At 41.1% G+C, this 21,766-nt stretch overlaps 1 protein-coding gene across 1 annotated transcript in view; it reads right to left on the bottom strand.

The window, feature by feature from the left end:
- Positions 1-7,960: 7,960 nt before the first annotated feature.
- epm2a (EPM2A glucan phosphatase, laforin) overlaps positions 7,961-21,766 on the bottom strand; it is a 32,443-nt gene continuing 18,637 nt past the window's right edge. Inside the window, exons 3-4 of the mRNA XM_017717931.2 lie at positions 12,529-12,773; positions 7,961-8,697 (exon numbers count right to left, since the gene is read on the bottom strand). Coding sequence (XP_017573420.2) covers positions 8,414-8,697; positions 12,529-12,773 — 529 coding nt within the window. The 3' untranslated portion in view covers positions 7,961-8,413. The remainder of the gene's footprint in view (positions 8,698-12,528; positions 12,774-21,766) is intronic.

Genomic DNA, 21,766 nt, shown 5'->3' with positions numbered 1-21,766 from the left:
TACTGTATGTTTGACTTCATGTCCTGAAATTGTATAAAACCAAGTGTGTGTGTAGGGGAGGGCAAATAAGGGGTGAACAGAGGCTGCTACTCTGAACTGTCTAGTATTTTAAATGAATCTGCAGTTCATTTTCTGTTCATGACTTCTCAATAACTTCCTTTTTTCATCAAAGAAACACAACACAGAGCTTATTTTTCCTTCTCTATCACACACATACACACACGTGAAGAGCTCTTTCTTCGAGCTGTTTCAGGCATCAACACCTGTGACAGGTCACTTATTCCAAATAACGTCTCTTTCTTATTCAGCACACTCGCTCTCTCTCCACATCCACCCACAATCTACTCCACAAGGCCTCATGCAGTTAAGAGGTTTCCTTTTCTCTCCCACTGAGCAGAGCGGCCTTTGAAGAATAGCGCCGAGAAATGAACCCTGAGCCTTGGCAGGAAACTTTGCCTTTAAGAAAAGTAGCAGCGTTGCTTTACAGTCGTACAGCCTCAGCTGCTCCAGATAAAGAAAATAAAGACGTGCTCGGCTCAAAGCAACAAAGGAAGCGGGATAAAAATGGCAGCAGGACAAAAAGTAAACAGACTTGAAATGAATCAGGCCTTTAAAAAACAGTCCAATTCTGGCTAGTGAGGACGGACAGAGAGAGGGAAATGATGGCTTAGGGCTTTGTGTTAGCTGAAGCATAGAGAGGGAGAAGGGAAAACGGACCGGGAGTGTTTACACACACAAAAGAAGTGGCTTCTCCTTTCTGGATTTAAAATGTTGTTTGTGTTTACTGCAGAGGAGGAGCTCTTCACAGCACGCTCCCGATAGGAGGACAGGAGGTGAGATAAAAAGACGCAGACGTATTTCACTCTAGGTAAAAGAGGAGAGACATCCAAGTTAGGCAGCACCAATAAGTGATTTAGTTTGAAGTGGTTTAGTGGCAGCTGAGGACAGAGACAAATACAGTAGCAGTACAACCTCAATTCCAAAAAAGTTGGGACGGTATGTGAAACAAAAAGCAGTGATTAGTAAATTCTGGGGGCAGTCGTGGGCTGGAGGTTGGGGAACCAGCCCTGTGACCAGAAGGTTGCTGGTTTGATCCCCTCGGCTGACAGTCCATGACTGAATTGTCCTTGAGCAAGACACCTGACCCCTAATTGCTCCCCTGGTGCCGTGAATAGGGCTGCCTACTGCTCTGGGCAAGTGTGCTCACTGCCCCCTAGTGTGTGTGTTCACTAGTGTGCATGTATGTGGGTGTTTCACTGCACGGATGGGTTAAATGCAGAGGTCTAATTTCACAGTGTGAAAAACACAGAGACAAATGGTTGTAAATGCTATTCTTCTGTTTGACGTGTAATATCTGGTGTTTTACCTTATGATTTTTGTAAATATACACTCATTCCAAATTTGATGCCTGCAAATCATTCAGAAAAACTTGAGACAGGAGCATGTTTAACACTGTGTTACATCACCTTTCCTTTTAACAGCATTTAATAATTGTTTGGGGACTGAAGACACAAACTGATCCAGTCTTGAAAGCAGATTTTTTTTTTGCCATAAAATTCTTCAGCTGTGCGACCATACAAGGCCTTCATTGTCATATTCTGAGCTTAATAAAACACGTTTTTAATTAAGAGACATTTCTGAACAGGCCAGCCGGTCCAGGCCAGCCCCTGTACTATATGCATACTGCTGTAATGTGGAAAATGTGGCTTGGTGTTGTCATATTATAAAAAGCATGAAAATCAGAAAAGATCTCATGAGGAGGCAGCATATATTACCCCAAAATGTGTATACTGTTAAGGGTGCTTTCACACATATGCAAGTTAATAACTAACACCCCCCCACCATACCATGACAGACTCTGACTTTCAAACTTTATGCTGGTAACTATCTGGACAGTCCTTTTCTTCTTGGAGAACACAATAAATATATAAATAACCTGGAAAGTGGCCTTGTCACACCACTGCACACATTTTCCCATTTCAGATGAGCTCAAGCCCAGAAAAGTTGCCAGTGCTTCTGGTTGACATACAGCTTCCATTGTGCATGGGACAGTCTCCACTTGCATTTGTGGATGCAGCAACATACTGTGTTCGTTAGAAATAGTCCTGAATTATTCCCGAATCCATGTAGTAATAGCCATTGCAGAAGCACACTGGTTTTTAATGCCCTACTGTCTGAGATCGAAGGTCTCATGCATTCAGTTGTGTTTTTCAGCCTTTCCCTTTACGTGTAGCATTGCACTGCTGTGTCTGATCCACTCATATCCGTGTAACACACTAACATGGCACCACCATGTCAGTAGTGCTGAGAAGGATCCACCACCCAAATAATACCTGCTCTGTGGCGGTCCTGTGGGGGTCATCACTAAAGAAAAAGATGAAGGTGCTAACAAAGGATGCCAAGAAGCAGATGGACTACAGTTGTAGCTGATAAAATGGATAATGAGTGTAGATAAAAGAGTGTGGCTTGATGTTACAGCTGATCCGTGCATATCAATGTATACAACTGACAAATTGTAAACTGTTCCTCAAAACATTTGCTTTCAAAGCAACATTCCGTGATGAATACAGGAGTCTCTCATCTCCACAAACACACTTTTCCAGCTATAGATCATGATATTCAGCTGAGAAATATTGGACATCGGTTTTAATTCGTGCTTTACTCAGGCTGGATCACAGAAGTCTGCTGCACCTTGACCTGCAAGTTAAACCTTTACATCTCAGTTGTCAAGAGGACATGACATTTTAACACAAAAACAAAGGGTGTTGCTCTATTGATTTATGGGGGAAAAACATTGTGAATTTGCAGTAGAAGATGGGGTTTTGTTTAGACAGCTCTGTCATCTCTTTTCCACTTGACAAGTGCAGCTAGTGTTGCATAAGCTTCCTTTCTCTGAACAGCTCTAGTACAGCTTCATATTCCAGCCTTACCTTGAAAAAACTGGAAAAACTTCTCGCCGCCTTTTCTGAAACCTGATTTGCGTTTTTCAGCATCATCTGTATTTGAATTAAAAACTCTTTTTCTTTACTGATATTGTACTGTATTGTAATTGTATTTATGTAAAATTAGTTTTTACGGATGATTAATAAATGGAGCATTTTGTTTACAAATGTTTCATGGGCCGTTGTATTTTCTGGGCCCTTGGAATCATCCTAATCGTCCGCCTTCTCACACCACTCCTGCACCTGTGTCACGCCACTCACAGCACAAGGGGAGGAGAAGACAACAAGGGGCAGCTTATTCAGAGCACACTCGCCCTCAGCTATGTAAGCCTCGGTGAACTAATTAGCCATATTACAGATATTAATGCAGCTCGGTGAGCTCTTTAAAATTTAAATAATGGAAAACTGAACAACAAATCAACAAATTTCCATTCCAGAGGAGCTGATGGCCCTGTTGCTACAGATAGGTACTTTTTATGCCTAGTTTTACATTACAGCTGCATGTTTTGATGTAATATTATTGCAGAAATATTACAGTACAGACGAGACACCATGTCTGATACAGCATAATCTGCTGGGATGCTGTATAAAACTGCAAACCACATCTAAAGTATCACCCTGTCTTGAATACAGTACATTACTGTAAAAAATCACAGAAATTCTTTCGTGTAGGTGTATTCATTTCTTCCCAAAGACAAAGATTTAAAAATATATATTTCTGAAATGTCCCCCGACAAGCAGTTGGGCAGTAGTGCTCTGTATATGTGTATGTATGCATTCAGTCGTTTTGGAGAAGCATCTCAGGTGGCTCCTCATGAAGCTGCAGGATTGCCAGGAGTGTGTAAATCAGCAGATGAGTGACTCCGTATGTGTTGCTCTTAACATGATTACATATTCAGTGTGGTGTAACCAATGTCTTATCTGGCCAATAAAACTGACCAATCTGGAATCTGATCCCATCATTTTGCAACCAGCTCACCAGTTCTGAGCTCCTTCTTGCCCGCTAACACGATATACCACCCACGTTTTCTTTCCTCGACTACACACTCAAGAGATATTCCACCTTCTTGAAGCGTTTCAGCACCGAGTTTCCATCCATATACTCGAAGGTCAAGGTGTTTTGATAGCTATTGCTTAGCTGCGGCTCTCCGAGAGCAGGCTGGGCTGAGGCGGAGGGGACATAAATGAGCTAAATATAGCTGCTACGTTGAATATTCAAAAATGAGTTAAGGGGATATTAAATCTAGAAAGCGGTGGACGTTATAACGATAACTGCTACATTAGCAGTCGAGCCGGCAAAAGCTTCAAGGTGCCTTTAGAAAATGGACATCTTGTCGGGAAGAATGGAGGAACAATAATAAAGGCGAAAGTGCAAGTGAGTGAGGACCTTTCCAAGAAAGATGATGGAGTAATAAATGCTAGAGCTGAGTAATACATGAACAGGAGATGAGATATATATGGCTCACATTATTGCTTTCTCAGTCTGTTTTTCCGGCCTTAACTATTATGTATTTTTTATACAGGCGGCATAATTTACTTTGGTCTTTTAAGCTGAATGTCTGAATTTATCAAACTTTCCGAAGGGTGCTGATGAGGGGGTTCATTTTGAGTGCCAGTAGGGACAACAAACCAAGCCTTAAGCTACAACTCTGGCGTGATGGAGGCAGACGAGTAGCCAAGGGGTGATTGGGGTGGCCAGTGCCATCCTGCAATGAAGCATGACCGCCCTTCTGACCACCCCTGTTATGGAAAGTGAGACAGTCAGCCACATTACGTAGCAGGGTATTCAGAGGTAAGATGTCCACTATAATCGTTAATCATGCTAACCTATTACTTTTTTCTCCCAGTTGAATAAATGCATGTGTTGTAGGTACAGCGCTGTCTAGCTGGCTGTCCAAACATCAGACTCACATACAGTATATTCTGTAATGAATGCAATCTAAATGAATAACTTCCATGACCTGCCTACAAATGTTTTTCTTAACGCTGTGCAGTGAAAAAACCAATGCATTGATCTTTAGATAAATATATAATTTCCTTATAAATTAGTAAAACATTTTACATCAACACAGTTTTGTCTTTCAATTTTCTTCCAGCAGTTGTTGCACTGATGTAATATTTTATTCATGTGAAAACGATGGAAAAACAGCTTAACTTTTTATGACATTTTAATACAGTAACTCTGTTTTCTTTATTTATTTTTAATGTCTTTGCAGTCTGCCACCTCAATTAAATCTCTGAGTCTCACCTCTGGCCTCATTATAAAACTGGAAGGCAGAGCAGACGGTTTGGATATTCATGTTTACTAACAGTAGACACTATAGGAGTGTCATTAGAGGCTTTTGGATAGGGGGCTAAAAAGGGGTCTTGGGGCATGCTCCCGCAAGTGGGTGTTTTTAATGGCTCCAAAATCTCAGACTTTCAGAGCAGCAATAGGAAGAAAAGTGGGCAACACTTTATTTGGAGTGCTCCTTTGTAGATGATTAATGAACTTTTAACAGATTATCAGTAAGACGTCAACAACATTTCAGTGAAGAAGCATCAATACATTGAGGTAAATATCTTGAAGATGTACCGTTGATGCATTAGTTACATTAAGTAAATAGAGGGTTGATATGTTGCAGAAGTAGACTTTACATGGTACTTTCATTACACAAAACCTAATCCTAACCCTAATCTTAACCTTAACATTAATTTCAACTCAATACCTAATCCTAACCCTCACCCTGGCCCTAATCCTAGCGTTAACCTCAACCCAAAACCTAATCCTAACTTTCACCCTGGCCCTAATCCTAACGTTAACCTCAACTTCAACCCAAAACCTAATCCTAACCCTAATTTTAACCTTAACATTAATTTCAACTCAATACCTAATCCTAACCCTCACCCTGGCCCTAATCCTAGCGTTAACCTCAACCCAAAACCTAATCCTAACTTTCACCCCGGCCCTAATCCTAACGTTAACCTCAACCTCAACCCAAAACCTAATCCTAACCCTCACAATGGCCCTAATCCTAACGTTAACCTCAACCCAAAACCTAAGCCTAACCCTCACAATGGCCCTAATCCTGACGTTAACCTCAACCTCAACCCAAAACCTAATCCTAACCCTCACAATGGCCCTAATCCTAACGTTAACCTCAACCCAAAACCTAAGCCTAACCCTCACAATGGCCCTAATCCTGACGTTAACCTCAACCTCAACCCAAAACCTAATCCTAACCCTCACAATGGCCCTAATCCTAACGTTAACCTCAACCCAAAACCTAAGCCTAACCCTCACAATGGCCCTAATCCTGACGTTAACCAATCCTAATGCAGTTAATCTCCACTTACAGAATGACGTCAGCAGTGAGGATGTTGAGATGATCTGTATTAAACCTATTACATGTTCAGAGACCTCTCAGATTAACATCTATAGATATGAATTTGGGCACCAAATAAAGTAAAAAGACATCTGTATTCAGGAGTCTCTTCATAATCTACTGAACATATTCAAGCATTTCACTGCCACTGTGTCACTGATATGTTACTGAGTGTTTATTTAATCTAAAAAGGACTATCCAAATAAAGTGTCATTGAAAATTGATGAAAAAAATGGGTATTTGGTCAAGTTGGCACTCCTCACAGTGTATTAAGCACGGATCGTTTACGGCTTAAACACCATATCTATCCACTTACACAGTCCACAGATCAAACAGGTATTAAAGTCAATGTTATCTCCTCTCTCTTAGATAAGCTGCAGCTCCTAAAGATGTTCTTCAAATACACAGATTACACAAAGGCAGCAAACTGTGACTGGGGCAGTTCCCCTCTTGTCACTGGGGTGGTTCCCTCAAAGGTACATCTCAGTACCTTTAGTCAGGGAACCTAACTGTATCATGATCCATTGAAATCCTATTTTCTAAGTTGTACTGACTCCAGACACCTCGTCTCATCTCCAGCCTCTTTATGTTATTGTTCTGTTTTAAAACATTATGTTAGGAAAAAGGTACAAATATGAACTTTTCACCTGGAAAAAACTTCACAACTGGTCCTTAAAACCACTGCTGTAGCTTTGAGGGAACATTTACGTTGACTGTACCTTGATGAATGAAAAATGTACCTGCACAGAACCTCTATTCATAACAGTGGACTGGTACAGTCTCAGTTTGTGCAACCAGACTGCTCAGAGTGTGATTGCTTAGTAGTTGCACTTACCTGTTTCATAGTTTTACAGGACAAAAAAGACATTTTCTCAATAATTTTTTTTATTTCGTCTCACAAATAAGGACATATTACAGGAGTAGCTTCTACAAATTCAGTATTTATTACTTTCTTCTTGATTACTAAGCCTCATCAGACCTGCTTCTTCAGCTTGGTCAGTCTCCTTCAGCTTCTTCCTCATCCTCTCTGTGCCTGTGCTTAGTAACATTCCTGTCATTAAACTCAGACTTACATGAACTCAAGGTCCATTTTTCAGTTTGACCTGGCAAGAAATGGTCCCATCCTGACTGGCCTTCTGCAGAGCTGCCCCCTCTTAATGACCATCTACAGATTAAGGAATTCAGGGGATCTGAAACTGAGCTGCGATCATTACAACATCAGTATTAACTGTACATAATAAAAGCAATATGTGGCTAATACTGGTGTGACTGCTTTGAAATTCCTAGCAGAGGTATGAAATACTGGCCCTTTGTGAGTAAGACTGGTGGTCTCTGCTATAGGGGGTCTCTATAACAAAGTTTGTTAGCTAGCTACACTCTTAAGAGAGAAGGTTCCATACAGAACCATATACAACACATTCCCCATCAATCTGAAGAACCATTTAAGCATGGGTCTATAGCACCATTGTTTTTACTAAAGAACCCTTGAAGAATCTTTGTAGCTGTTGGAGAAGTAATGCAAGTCAATTGCATTGAACTTACTAGTTTCTGCGATTTTTGCATTGAACTTACTTACACCATTCAAAAGTTTAGAATTAGGGCTAAAACTATTTGAATATTTTGATAATGTTGACAATAAAAAATAGTCGCAGACAGCAAGCAAGCAAAGTTTATTTATATATATTTGCCCTTGAACCGCCAGCGAAGTCGTATTTGCACACCTGGTAAACTCAGGATTGTAGATGATGGATTCTAGATTGTAAATGACGAGTAAATTCGTCTTTTATAAGAGCGAAAAACTTGTAGTGACTTCAAAAAACACAAACCTGAGCAGTTCTTTTAGATCTATGTGCTTTTTTTAAAACAACAAAGAAAAGGCCGGACTGTTTCCTCTGGACCCCCATGCTTCCTTTTTCCTTGTGGTGGGTGTATCTGTGAACGAGCACCTGAACGGAGAGAAGTCATATTTACTACTTAACCACCTGGTGTATTCAGCCTCCCAATCAGCGCTCGGATGCAGCTTTAGAGCCTATTAAACGGGCAGGAGGAGCTGGTCATGGATCAAGAATGACTTTATTTGGATTTGTCCTCCAGAGGGTGCTGTATTCATATCTGAGCATCACACACTGAGGAGTGTAAGCGTCCAAACTTTAACAGAAAGTCCTCCTGCGCACGTACCAAAGCCTCCTCGTCGATGTACACCGCCGCCCTCCTGGCCGTGAGGTAGTACTGCACCTTCCTGAGGCTCCAGCCCAGCACATACATCAGCAGACCAGACACGGCGGCTGTGGAGCGTCCAACGCCGGCGTTACAGTGCACATACACCGTGTGACCGTTCTCTAACAGGCCATATAGCAGGAACACAGCCTGGGGCAGCATCCGCACACGACCTGCAGGGCGGCGACATAAACCAGAACTCATGTATAAACTTGTGTATAAAACCTTTATTGTGCCAGACCTACAAAAAAAAGGATCATACTAAATATATTACAATCAATCTTGTGCATGTATTGATTTAAGAAATGCAATGATCATATATTATATATTATAGTATATTTTATGTACGTTCTGGAATTTGAAAATATGAACAACTAAGAAAATTTCATTTTCTTAGTTGTTCATATTTTTAAAGATTTCATGTAAAAAAGAAATTCTATTTTGCTACTATATACCTTTTAAATAGGTATCAAATACACAAGTGTTCAAAAGTTTGGAATCACTGTTCTCAATCATTAAAAATTAATGCAGTTCATTCTAATTTTTTTTTAATATGCTATTGCTGTGTAATTTCACAGGTTTCTGATCATTAATAGGGAACAAACGTAAATAAAGAAATGTTAGAATGATGAACTGAGCTGTAGAAAATTCTAAAACGACAGCTTTACAGCAGCAAGAATGAAATTATTATGCAAAATTTGTCATATCTCAAAATAAGATCAGCTTTCAAGGCAGATAACTTGGCAAAACATGACTTTAAACAGATAAAGTATAATATTTACCATTGTATTCACACATTCCTCGCAATATTAGATAAACCATCTAAAAGTAGCTTTTTGGAAACTAATAATAAAATCTAAATTAAGTGAGTCATTGTATATAATCTAATAAAAAAGTACATATGACAAGATCATAAAGTTTTGAAGTCTGATTTTTAGGAATCTGTAAAAATTGAACATTGAGAATAAGGTATATATAAAATTAATTTCCAGAATTCATTATATTTCAAAAGTAGTGTCAAAACTTTGGCTGTTCTCAATTAAATGTGTCATTTGAAGCTTGTAAAAAGAGATTAACATATATTTGGCCTTCTAGCAGTAGCAGTTTCACAGTAACTCCTGCAGTAAAGAGCTCTGGCGATGAGCTGCCACTGGATTCTACAATCTAACTGAAGCGCATTGGTCAGGCTAGCACTCATACTTACAGTCAGTGATGTATCTATGACCCACTATTTGGAAAAAGCTGATTGGTTGACTGCTTGATGTTCATGGTTAATCTGACATGTTGGACCTTCAGTTCAGCTCCTTACCAAAGGAACAGCTCGCCTGGCTGTGTCTAACTAGATACCACACCACATACTATCCTGACTGGTCAGTTTTCCATTGACTGCTTGAACGTAACCCTTTTTTAACAGTGAAATAAGAGTAACATTGCTAGAAAAACCAGCACAGATGAGCAAAGCTGGTCACCAGCAAAACTAGTACATTGTCACTGTCGGATTTTTCCGACATTTCTATTGGTCCATTCATCATGGAATTTTCACACGATGTTAATGGCAGCTGGTATTTTCTAATTATGTTAAAAAATGATTATATTAAAAAAATAAAACCAAAATTGTTCCAGACACATATTTTTCTATTCAAGTCATTAGGTCTTCTCTGATCTGAGGGTCCCCCACAGAATTTATAACATGTGAACTGACACTGTATACATCATTACTGAGCACAATCTCAGCAATCACTGATATGATGTGATCCAAACAGCAGTGTATGTAAAACACTACATGGAGATCCTCCATTGGAGGAACTTTCATTAGTAGGTGGAGGATATCTGCTGTGCTCTGAGCTCTCTGGCTGTTCACATGCATGTAGCTACCACTGTCTCCACGAAAATGAAAGGAAACACTCCAGTACAGACTAAAACTAATACGGCCAGCCAATTTTCCGTCTCTGTGGATGAAGGATCATAATTGTGACCACAGCGAAGCAGAACAGAGAGACACAAAGTAAGAGCTGCGTCTAATGCATTTCCAGTGCATGGGCCAGGAAAATAATCGAACCACGCAAAGCGATTATCCTGCATTAGTGGAGTAAGAGACCTGTTTATCTCTAAGGGTATTCAGGCTTATCTTTCTCTCTCACGCCGTCTCTGTAGTAAAAACTCCTAACACATTGTGTTTCTAGCTGTCCCTAATGTTCAGTTATCAGTTCCGGAGTGTAAACAGTGCCATCCTCAGCCACCGATAGCAGCAAGGTCAGACTGGGGTCAACACCCGTGGAACGAGTTTGAAATGAGTAGCAGGCCGTGCGTCAGTATCTCAGCTCCACCTACATAGTGGAAGCCAGGACTGCATGAAGTATCATTCGTTGATATCGGCTTCTGCAGCACTGATATCACAAAAGGCTGCAGTAAGCAAATGAACTGTCTGACCAATCACAACGCTCATTTTTTACAGGGTACTTTGAACATCCTGACCAATCACAGTTCCAGATGAGTGTCAGTGGATGTTTTGATGAAGGTATTTTGGTCAAAATAATGCAGACCAATTTTAACCAGATTAAATTAGTTCAATAATATATCACATAACTCAACGCTATGGGTCTGAAACTGTGTCTGGGATTACATGCATCAAGTCAACCAACTTCTAAGACTGACGTTTGCAGGTGTGGAAAAAAATCCCAGCAGATTTCTTTGAAAAACTCAAAGCAAGTCTCGTGAAAAGAGTGGAAGCCATAATAAATGTAAAGAGTGGAAATACTAGATACTAAAAATATATTCTATTTAGTTGTTGGGACTTCTGTTGCACTTTCTGTTGGATATGTGTTTTCTGAGGATGAAAAATAAATAGCTTGTACTTGATGGCTGTTGTGACTGGGAACAAACTAAATGAAGGGTGGTCTCTGACTTTTGCGCAGCACCGAATGTCTAATAAAATGATTTTAGTAAAAGATCCCTGCTGATATAAAACATTTTCACTGATATAATAATTCTGCGGGGCCTTCTTGTTGTGGTGCTTGGTCCATCTACCGATAAAGTCTTATCTGATTTAGCCCAACTGAGCTCGTTTGATCTCTTCTGCGGTCTTTTATCGGCTGCAGGGAAATGTATTTTAGTTAACTGTGTATCAGATAAATCCTCTATCACAGAGAGGAATAAATGCCCTAAATAGCACAGTTCCTTCTGAAAGCCTCAGCTAACTGGAAGAAAATAAGCTGCAGACGTTATAAAGAGTTCTTGCTCAAAGAGGAAATGTAATCTATTAATGTATATATATTCCCCCTGTATGTTAATTATGAATGTTTTTCCTATTTTCTATTCTCATTTACAATCGACTAGTTCTTTGCACATCACTACTGACAAAATACAAATAAAAAAGGCTCGAGTTAAAGTGAAAGTTTGGCAATAAAATCTGCCCAAATCAGCCAGGAGACGGTCAACTAAGAGATTTAACGTACTTAGTTTCGTTGGTCTAACACTAGAACTACAAGGCAAATGTAGGTAACATAACAGACCAGTGGGCCTGGGTTCAATTCCCAGGCCGGGCAACCACGGTCATTTCTGTGTGGACTTTGCATGTTGTCCCTGGGTCTGTGTGGATTTCCTCCCACAGTCTAAATTTAGAGGCCCTGGACGTCTCCTGCCTTCGGCCCAATGACCACTGCAATAAGCACCTCCAGCGCCCCCTGTAGAATAAGCGGCTTAGCTGATGTGTGTTATGCGTTACACTGCATGTATGGAGAAGGTGTTGAATGTGTTGTATATTTTATATGTATGCAACCTTTGCACATACTGTATTCTATGTAAATGGTTCTATATAGCACTGAAAGGGGTTCCTCTAATGTCAAGCTTCTAACAAAAGAAGAACCCTTTTAGCTCCCGTATGGAACCATTGTCCATCCCTCTGAAGACTCTATACAGGACTCATAAGGAGTTTACGAAGAACTTACTGTCCAGCTTTATGAACAATAGCACGTCAAACAGTGTCAGAACAGTGTCACAGTTACCCTCGGTGCTCATGTCCGGCGTGGGGATCCACACGTAGGCCAGGCCGCAGTCTCTATACAGGTGCATCATGGTCTCCGGGGTCATGGCTTCGTCAGGGTTGCGTCGGCAGCCGTGCGAGTTGTTCAGGACGTCCCACTCCGTTTGGAAGTTCATCACCGCGGTAACACCAAGCTCGTGCTTTAGCTTCAGGGTCACATGCTCCACCCGCCGGGGGCAGCTGCCCAGCCACACCCGCGGCAGAACCCTGCACAGAGGAGGTGTGTGTGACTTTGTTTAGCTGTCGTGATGGGAACCGAATGACCTCCTGATGGCAAGAAAACATTGACGTTTGGTAACACTTTACCTGGCTGCATAACGCTGACATAACTATGCCATAAACGTGCCAGAAGCTGTAATAAGTTGTCATAACAGATTATGTTCTGTAATATAAGAGTGTCAGTAATACTCATGATGGCTCTCTTCTCATGTTTGAGGTCATGATGGCTATATAGAGTACAATTTTACACTAGAGCCAAAATGAGCTATCATGACATCATGATGACACCTGCCATGACAATTACTGTTAATAACCCATAACAACTTATTGTCACTAATCGATGTATGTCAATGTGATGAGATTTATGAGATCATTCTAGAGCATTTCTGATCCACTCATCATGAAATTTGGACATAATGGACATAAATAGCAGCTGATGTGCTCAAATGATACAAAAAAATAAAGCAGCAAAGTATTACCAAAGATGCTGACACACACACTGAAGCTGAAGTCACACAAATCAGTTTCTTTGCCGTAATGTGATACAAATCTGATCTTTTCAAATCCAACCTGAGCCACTTCCATATTTGGTCCTAGATTATGTACATATCTGATTTGTGTGTCTGCACAGCTCTGAGGTCAGATCACATGCGCAAACATCATATTTAAATTATTTTGGCAAAGGAGAAATTTAGTGCAAGCAAAAATCGAAACTTTTCGATTCTAATATAAGCCACTTTCATATGCGACCACAGATCGGATTCATATCCGATTCGCAGCTGAGCTACCTAAATGGGAATGGTGAGATTGGAAATCAGGTGAGCAGCAGTGCTTATGAGTTCAAAAAGCAATGCTAATTAGTTCATTTGTTGCTCCTGAGGCACTTGCTTCAGCACACAGGTTCATTCAAATCAATGACAGATGTCAGTCACTTACCAAGCAAATGTGACCCATCAAGTTAGAAAGATTGGAAATGAGCAAAAAATCTGAATTGAGTAATAAGACTGGTGAACGCAGCCTAAGACAGATAACTCTGAACCCAACTTTACAACAATCCACAGATCATACAGGTGAACCTCCATAATCCATAGAATCAGTAGAGAACAGAAAAATAGAGAAGGTGGAACTGGGAGGAGGAGGGTGGCTATTATAGGGAGAAACCCTGAAGAAGAAAGAAAGAAAGCAGAGAGGGATGAGGAAGGAGAGTGAGATGAGAGGAGAAGTGAGCAGAGTGAGGGAGAGAGCAGAGGTGTGTGTGGAGAGAAGAGGACAGTTTGTGCAGTCACCGGTCAGAATCCTGAGCAGGCCGGGGGGTATTTTTAGAGCGCGGCTGGCAGGCAGACCATCAGCTCCCCCTTCTCTCTCTCTCTCTCTCTCTCTCTCTCTCTCTCTCTCTCTCTGATCTCATTTATCTATTTCTCACCCTCTCTCACAGAAAGAGAGAGAGAAAGAGACAAAGTCTCTCTTTCTGACTCGCTCTCTCTGAGGCAGACTGATCTCTTTAACCTTTCTCTCCTCGTTCCCTCGCTCACTCACTGTGTCCCCACAGACACACAACTAAAGACCTATTAGAGTCTCTGTGATCAGAGCCCATCCTCAGAGTGAGCTGTGTGTGCGCGTGAGAGAGACAGCGAGAGAGAGAGAGACAGCGAGAGAGAGAGAGAGAGACAGAGAGAGAAAGAGAGAGAGACAGAGAAAGAGAGAGAGACAGAGAGAGAGAGAGAAAGAGAGAGAGACAGAGAGAGAGAGAGAGAGACAGAGAGAGAGAGAGAGAGAGACACAGAGAGAAAGACAGAGAGAGAGAGACAGAGAGAGAGAGAGACAGAGAGAGACAGGGAACCTCTCAAGGGAACGTAAATATGGCATTTTATCCAAATTGTATTGCATGATGTCTATTTATTTTCTGAGTTTAGTATATTGTTAAACTGTATTTGTGCATTAAAATGTGCAGAAGTGAGCTCTTGTGCTTCCCGGTAGAGGCTGTGCAACAACAATTCCCAAACAGCAGCATTCCTGCCTGGCTTTCGTTGTCTTTTCATTGTGAATGACTGATATCACACTTTTCCAACTTTATGAGTTAAGATGGAATGCACTTGAACTTGAATGCAGGTTGAGTGTTTGTGAAGAGCTGTAAACGAAGCTGCATCACATATCACCTAATTTAACCCCTTACCAAGCCACGGGCCTGCCGGTGTATTATTACATGCTTCTATAACCAAGGAAAAGCTCCAGTAGTTTGCACTGAAGCCCCTGTAGTTATTGAATAATAAGCCTTAATTTGTAATAAGCCTGGAATGCTAAGGGTTTCAGCTTTCTTGACTTTGTGGATTTATGTTTGGCTGTTGGTTTATTATTATGGATTAGCATGCATAAGATTTGCATTCCTCTAAATATTTCCAAATATCCATCCATCCATCCATTTTCTAAGCCGCTTCTCCGTCAGGGTCGCGGGGGGACGCTGGAGCCTATCCCAGCAGACTTCGGGCGGAAGGCAGGATACACCCTGGACAGGTCACCAGTCCATCGCAGGGCAGACAGACAGACACAGACAGTCACTCACACCCAGGGGCAATTTAGCACGTCCAATTGGCCTGACTGCATGTCTTTGGACTGTGGGAGGAAACCGGAGAACCCAGAGGAAACCCACGCAGACACAGGGAGAACATGCAAACTCCACACAGAGAGGACCGTGGTCGCCCGGCCGGGGAATCGAACCCAGGCCCTCCTCGATGTGAGGCGACAGCGCTACACACCACGCCACCGTGCCGCCCTATTGCCAAATATCTAACCATCAATATCTATGAAGCCATCTTCTCCAAATATCTATAATATGCCCAGCCTCACTATATGAGCTCATCAGCCAGTTCAGCTAATGAGCTGCAGAGTTACTATAAGAGTCTGGTCTTTTCCTTGCATACAGAAGTTGCCTACAACTGTCATCACACAAAGTTTTTATATCCCTCAGCTAGACTTTAAAAGTTCCCACCCTTATTTTGCTCAATTACTGTTGCTATGAATCACTACAGGCATTCCTAATTATACAGCCTGAGCAGAGAAGCGCTCATCATGAGGCAGAACATGCGGTAAAGCCTAAGCTAAGTTCAGTTCAAAGATGTTCAGTGGGTCAGCTCGAGTCTTCGACTGAGACAAAGAGGATTCAGCCTTTCAAGTTCATGTATAAATTATGTAACACACTAGTCTCCATAGGAAATCCCAGCTCGTAGTTTGAGATCTCTACAGCAGCTTTATAAATGAGGCATGAAGCGAAATTAGCGCCTGTAGCACTGTGGCAGGCCCTTTCAGCTAAACATAGTTTATTATGTCCTCCAGGGCTGCGCTATTAATCATCTAGCCCTCAAAATCACATTTTTGTCTCTGTAATTAATCATGAAAGGCCCCAATTAATGCACGACATGCGGTGGTATGCTCACTGCATCACAAGTAAACACTTCCGGTGGGCGATCAGCTCTCATCACTCGAGAGCAGCGTTTGCACTGTGTGAGCTGAATGCACTGACCAGAGCCTGATCTCAAACAAATGAGATGGCAGTAAAACGACGCACCTAATGTTGCTCATTTTCTACATTTTTGAATAACGGGGGCCTTAAGAGATCTCAAAACTCTCGCGAGGAATTATGCAGTGCAATATAATGCAATATTAGCTTAATACCTGTAACAACCATAAAACTGCTCCTGTTTTTGATTCTTCAACGCACTCCCGCTTTCGCCTTGATGCAGCCTGTCAATTTCTCACGCAGCTTCATGAGGAGCCACCTGAGATGCTTCTACACCAGATCACTATATCAAATTCACTAGTTGTATCTGTCTTACAAAGAAATGCCAAACATTTGACCATAAGCCTCGACATTAAAATGTCTTTAACTTCATTTGGCAGCGCCCCCTAATGGCCAATCCAACAGCGGAATGGAGATAAACTCTCAGGTTTGTATTTAATATAAACAAATAAATATTTTTCCCCTATAACTCTGTAATTAGATGTACTAGGACACTGTTGGCTCTCTGTGTGTGAAATGCTGTGCCTGTTGAGCTGCTAGTGAGCAACGAGGGCTGAAACAGGAGGGGTGAGAACCCTCTGCTGTGACAACAATTCACACCAATTCACAAAGCAAGCCATGCTGAGATACAAAGGACACAATCTCAGAAATAAAGGGATGAAACTGTGACTGAAGCAGTGCCCCTCTTGGTCCCCTCATAGGTACATCTCAATGCCTTTAGTCAGGAAACGTAACTGAACCAAAATCCATTGAAATTATAAGTTGTAGTGACTCCATACACCCCATCTCTATGGAAGTCTGGAGAGGCCATGAGGTAGTTATCATTTCTGGGAAGTTAGTTTTCCTGTTATCGCATGATTACCAATGTGTTTATCTTGTGATCTCAAGATAATTATCTCGTTATCCCGAGATAACAATCCAGACAATTTCAGCAACACCTCATGGTTTCAACACAACTGGACCTTAAACCCACTGTTGTACATTTGAGGGCAATATTTGCACTGTTTGTTCCTTGATGAATGAAAAATGTACCTGCACAGAACCTTTATGTTTAACAGTGCAGTACAAATGGAGGGCTCTCCATATCAATCATGCACAGCTGTCACTATAAACAAGCAAACACAAACAGTTAACTTTTGTAAATCATATGCATTTCGTCCTAAATGTATTCCACTGAAGAAAACTTATGCATAGAGCAAAAACGAAAGGATCTCCTCCAAAACAGGCGGAAGTTACATTTTATGGCTACTGTGAAGAGAGGTCAAGATTATGAAGAAAGTACGTTATTCACAGCGTCTAAATATTTGACTCCTCATTTAAGGGAAAGTGGACCAAGACTTGTTAATCACAATGAAAAAAACATAATTACAACCGGCCCAAACTGGCCATTAAGTTCTAGTTATGCATAAATGAGGGGTTATTAAACGTAGATAGGAGCTTAGATAGGCAACCATTCACCTGCATAAAAGTAAAAGGAAAGCACTCCACAAGAAACAGGAGCTCACAGAGACACAGAGAAAACTGGACTCCTAACAACCACCCGTAAGACCTGCCCCATCAGATAAACAGCACTTAAAGCAGACAGACAAGGCTAACAGACACAAAAGGAACAAAGATTTCAAATTCAGACAAAGAAAAACGCTGGTGTTCACAGAACAATAGACTGGACACACCTCCAGACCTCAGTGTCACTGAGTGCTTTTGGGACGACTGGGATGGTGTAAAGAAAAAAACAAGCAACTACTAAGACTGAACTTTGGATATAAACATGCCTGCAGATTTCTTTGGAAATAAATAAAGATATAATTATGATAGATATAGATATAAAGATATAATTGTAATGATCAAATATCCTCTCTTCTGCCTACAAACACAAACGTGGTATCAGCAAACTACGTGTTCCAGTGAACTATGAGTGAGAAATAATGAATATGGAGTTATGCTTCTGTTACAGTGCAGGTCTGATAGGAGTAAGCTCAGACCGCTGACTCTGGCCCTCATAATGATAGAGTCCCCCCGTGTCTTTATAATAGAGGACCCTCTGCTTTCGGTGAGTACATTAAACGGAGGCGTATGTCATCAGCCTGCCAGAGGAACTCAGCAAACTGTGTCCTGCAGTTGTTGTATTAATTAAAAAGCGCAGTTCAGAGCAAATGGACTGTGGGCTGAAAGTTTGAGGTGTGGATGAACACAGTGTAGAGTGTGTGTCAAAACAAATGGACTCGTGTTAGTGGCCTCCAGAGGAGCTTGTAGGGGGTCTAACCACTAATTAAACCAGCTGCGGCGGTTCGGCTCATTTTAACCCTTAACCTGCAAATTTAGCGTTCAAGACGTCTTATTATTCAAAAACTACCACGAATTCTATAGGAACTACTACGGAATCAGTATTTAATATATGATTAACATGTATTTTACAGTTATTAGAGAATTGTGGGCCACATTCAGTCAGGGTTTAATAAGCTAATATGAAAACTCACACACACAAACACACACATAAACACACACAAACAAACACACATACACAGACAAACACACACACACATACACAGACAACCACACACAAACATACACACACACACAAACAAAAAACACAAACACACACACATACACAAACACACACAAACGAACACACACGCACATACACACAAACATACACACACACACACACACACAGACAAACACACACAAACAAAAACACACACACGTCTCTATCTCTCTATGTCTGTCGCTCTGTCTCTCTCTATTTATGTCTGTTGCTCTGCCTGCCTCTCTATCTCTCTATGTCTGTCGCTCTGTCTCTCTCTATTTACAGTATGTCTGTTGCTCTGCCTGTCTCTCTATCTCTCTATGTCTGTCGCTCTGTCTCTCTCTATTTACAGTATGTCTGTTGCTCTGCCTGTCTCTCTTTCTCTCTATGTCTGTCGCTCTGTCTCTCTCTATTTACAGTATGTCTGTTGCTCTGCCTGTCTCTCTATCTCTCTATGTCTGTCGCTCTGTCTCTCTCTATTTACAGTATGTCTGTTGCTCTGCCTGTCTCTCTATCTCTCTATGTCTGTCGCTCTGTCTCTCTCTATTTACAGTATGTCTGTTGCTCTGCCTGTCTCTCTATCTCTCTATGTCTGTCGCTCTGTCTCTCTCTATTTACAGTATGTCTGTTGCTCTGCCTGTCTCTCTATCTCTCTATGTCTGTCGCTCTGTCTCTCTCTATTTACAGTATGTCTGTTGCTCTGCCTGCCTCTCTATCTCTCTATGTCTGTCGCTCTATCTCTCTCTATTTAAAGTATGTCTGTTGCTCTGCCTGTCTCTCTATCTCTCTATGTCTGTCGCTCTGTCTCTCTCTATTTACAGTATGTCTGTTGCTCTGCCTGTCTCTCTATCTCTCTATGTCTGTCGCTCTGTCTCTCTCTATTTACAGTATGTCTGTTGCTCTGCCTGTCTCTCTATCTCTCTATGTCTGTCGCTCTGTCTCTCTCTATTTACAGTATGTCTGTTGCTCTGCCTGTCTCTCTATCTCTCTATGTCTGTCGCTCTGTCTCTCTCTATTTATGTCTGTTGCTCTGCCTGTCTCTCTATGTCTGTCGCTCTGTCTCTCTATTTATGTCTGTTGCTCTTCCTGTCTCTCTATCTCTCTATGTCTGTCGCTCTGTCTCTCTCTATTTATGTCTGTTGCTCTTCCTGTCTCTCTATCTCTCTACCTCTTTTGCTTTGTCTCTCTCTATTTATGTCTGTTGCTCTTCCTGTCTATCTCTCTATGTCTGTCACTCTGTCTTTCTCTATTTATGTCTGTTGCTCTTCCTGTCTATCTCTCTATGTCTGTCACTCTGTCTTTCTCTATTTATGTCTGTTGCTCTTCCTGTCTATCTCTCTATGTCTGTCACTCTGTCTTTCTCTATTTATGTCTGTCACTCTCTGTCTCTCATTCTCTCTCTTTATGTGTCTCGATCTCTCTCTTCCCGGTTATAGTTTTTGTAAATCATAAGTAAGGAGGTGTCTTAGCGGTGGCCTCCCAGAGGTCTTCACCCAGGATCCAAATCAATTTACTCTCCTAACACTTTTAATCTGTCCTTTCTCCAGTGGATTTAGCCAATGGGACTCCATCTCAAGTCGTTTATTAAATCTCTCTCTCTCTCTCTCTCTCTCTCTCTCTCTCAACATCCAATATGTTCAGCGTGTCCACTCACAACCTTTCTTACTGGATTTTATCAGCATGAGTAAAGACTCTACCTGAACTGAATTAATGACTACACAAGGGCCATTAAATGACCAGTAAATGACCAAAATTCAACATGTCTGCTACTGTGGTTTTCAGCACAGTGCCTGCTGAACTGTCATATCATATCTGTATGTGTCAGACTTGGCTCCTCCCACTCCCCCATGTGCTCGTGTTGTTTTGGTCTAGTCCACGTGTTTTTTGTTTTGATCCTTTGTTTGGTTACTCCGCCCCTAATTGTTCCAACCTGTTTTCCACCTGTGTCTTGTGATCCCTTCTTAGGCCTCGTGTACAACCACAATTCCAATGAAGTTGGGACGTTGTGTAAAACATAAATATAAATAGAACACAATGGTTTGCAAATCCTTTTCAACCTATATTCAACTGAATACACTACAAAGGCAAGATATTTAATGTTCAAGCAGATAAACTTTATTGTTTTTTGCAAATATTCACTCATTTTGAATTTGACGCCTGCAACACGTTCCAAAGAAGTTGGGACAGGGGCGTGTTTCCCACTGTGTTACATCACCTTTCCTTTTAACACAAACTTTTTTACATAAATTGAAAAAAGTCCCTTATTTTGTGTCCACATTTCATGATGAAAAGACCAACAGAAATGGTCCAAAATTACTTGGATGAAAATATTTCGCTACTGACTTCCATTAAAAGTTAAGAATGTTGTTCCTTGTCCTGTAAAATTATCTTTTTGGAGATACAAGGTATGGTTCAGACAGAAGTGACATATACAAAAACAATGGCCTGTCATTCAATGTGGGCTTCAGACCGTTTTGAAAGAAGAGAGTTTAAAATACAAAAACTAAGGCCCCACCCCAATTGAAATATTTTGGACCCCCTGAATGTCTCAAAATCAGAAGTTTGTGGGTTTAACAAAAAAAAACTAGAACAAATTCAGGGAAATATCATGGACAGAATCCTATCCATTCTTAATTAACTAGGGATGAAATGCTGCTACATCGCTGTATAACAGTAAGTCACTCTGTTGGAAACCCTATAAGCAAGTCTGTTTGAGCCAATTTAACAACTTGAGACAGTTTGTTAAGTCATCTCAATTAGATGCTGAGCTTACACACTTGTTTGTCTCTTCAGCTTCAGTGAACAATTACGAAGAGCATCATTAACTTGACACATCTCGGCTGACTGACTACATTTAGGGTAAGGAGACAATTGTGTTAATTTGATTGTTGGCCAAATTATTCATTTCATCAAACGTATTAGATTAACCATCCACATTTG

The sequence above is a fragment of the Pygocentrus nattereri genome, chromosome 9 (assembly GCF_015220715.1).
Source record: "Pygocentrus nattereri isolate fPygNat1 chromosome 9, fPygNat1.pri, whole genome shotgun sequence".
Classification (NCBI taxonomy): domain Eukaryota; kingdom Metazoa; phylum Chordata; class Actinopteri; order Characiformes; family Serrasalmidae; genus Pygocentrus; species Pygocentrus nattereri.
Note: the sequence above shows the minus strand (reverse complement) of the source record. Positions and strands in the feature narration are given on the sequence as shown.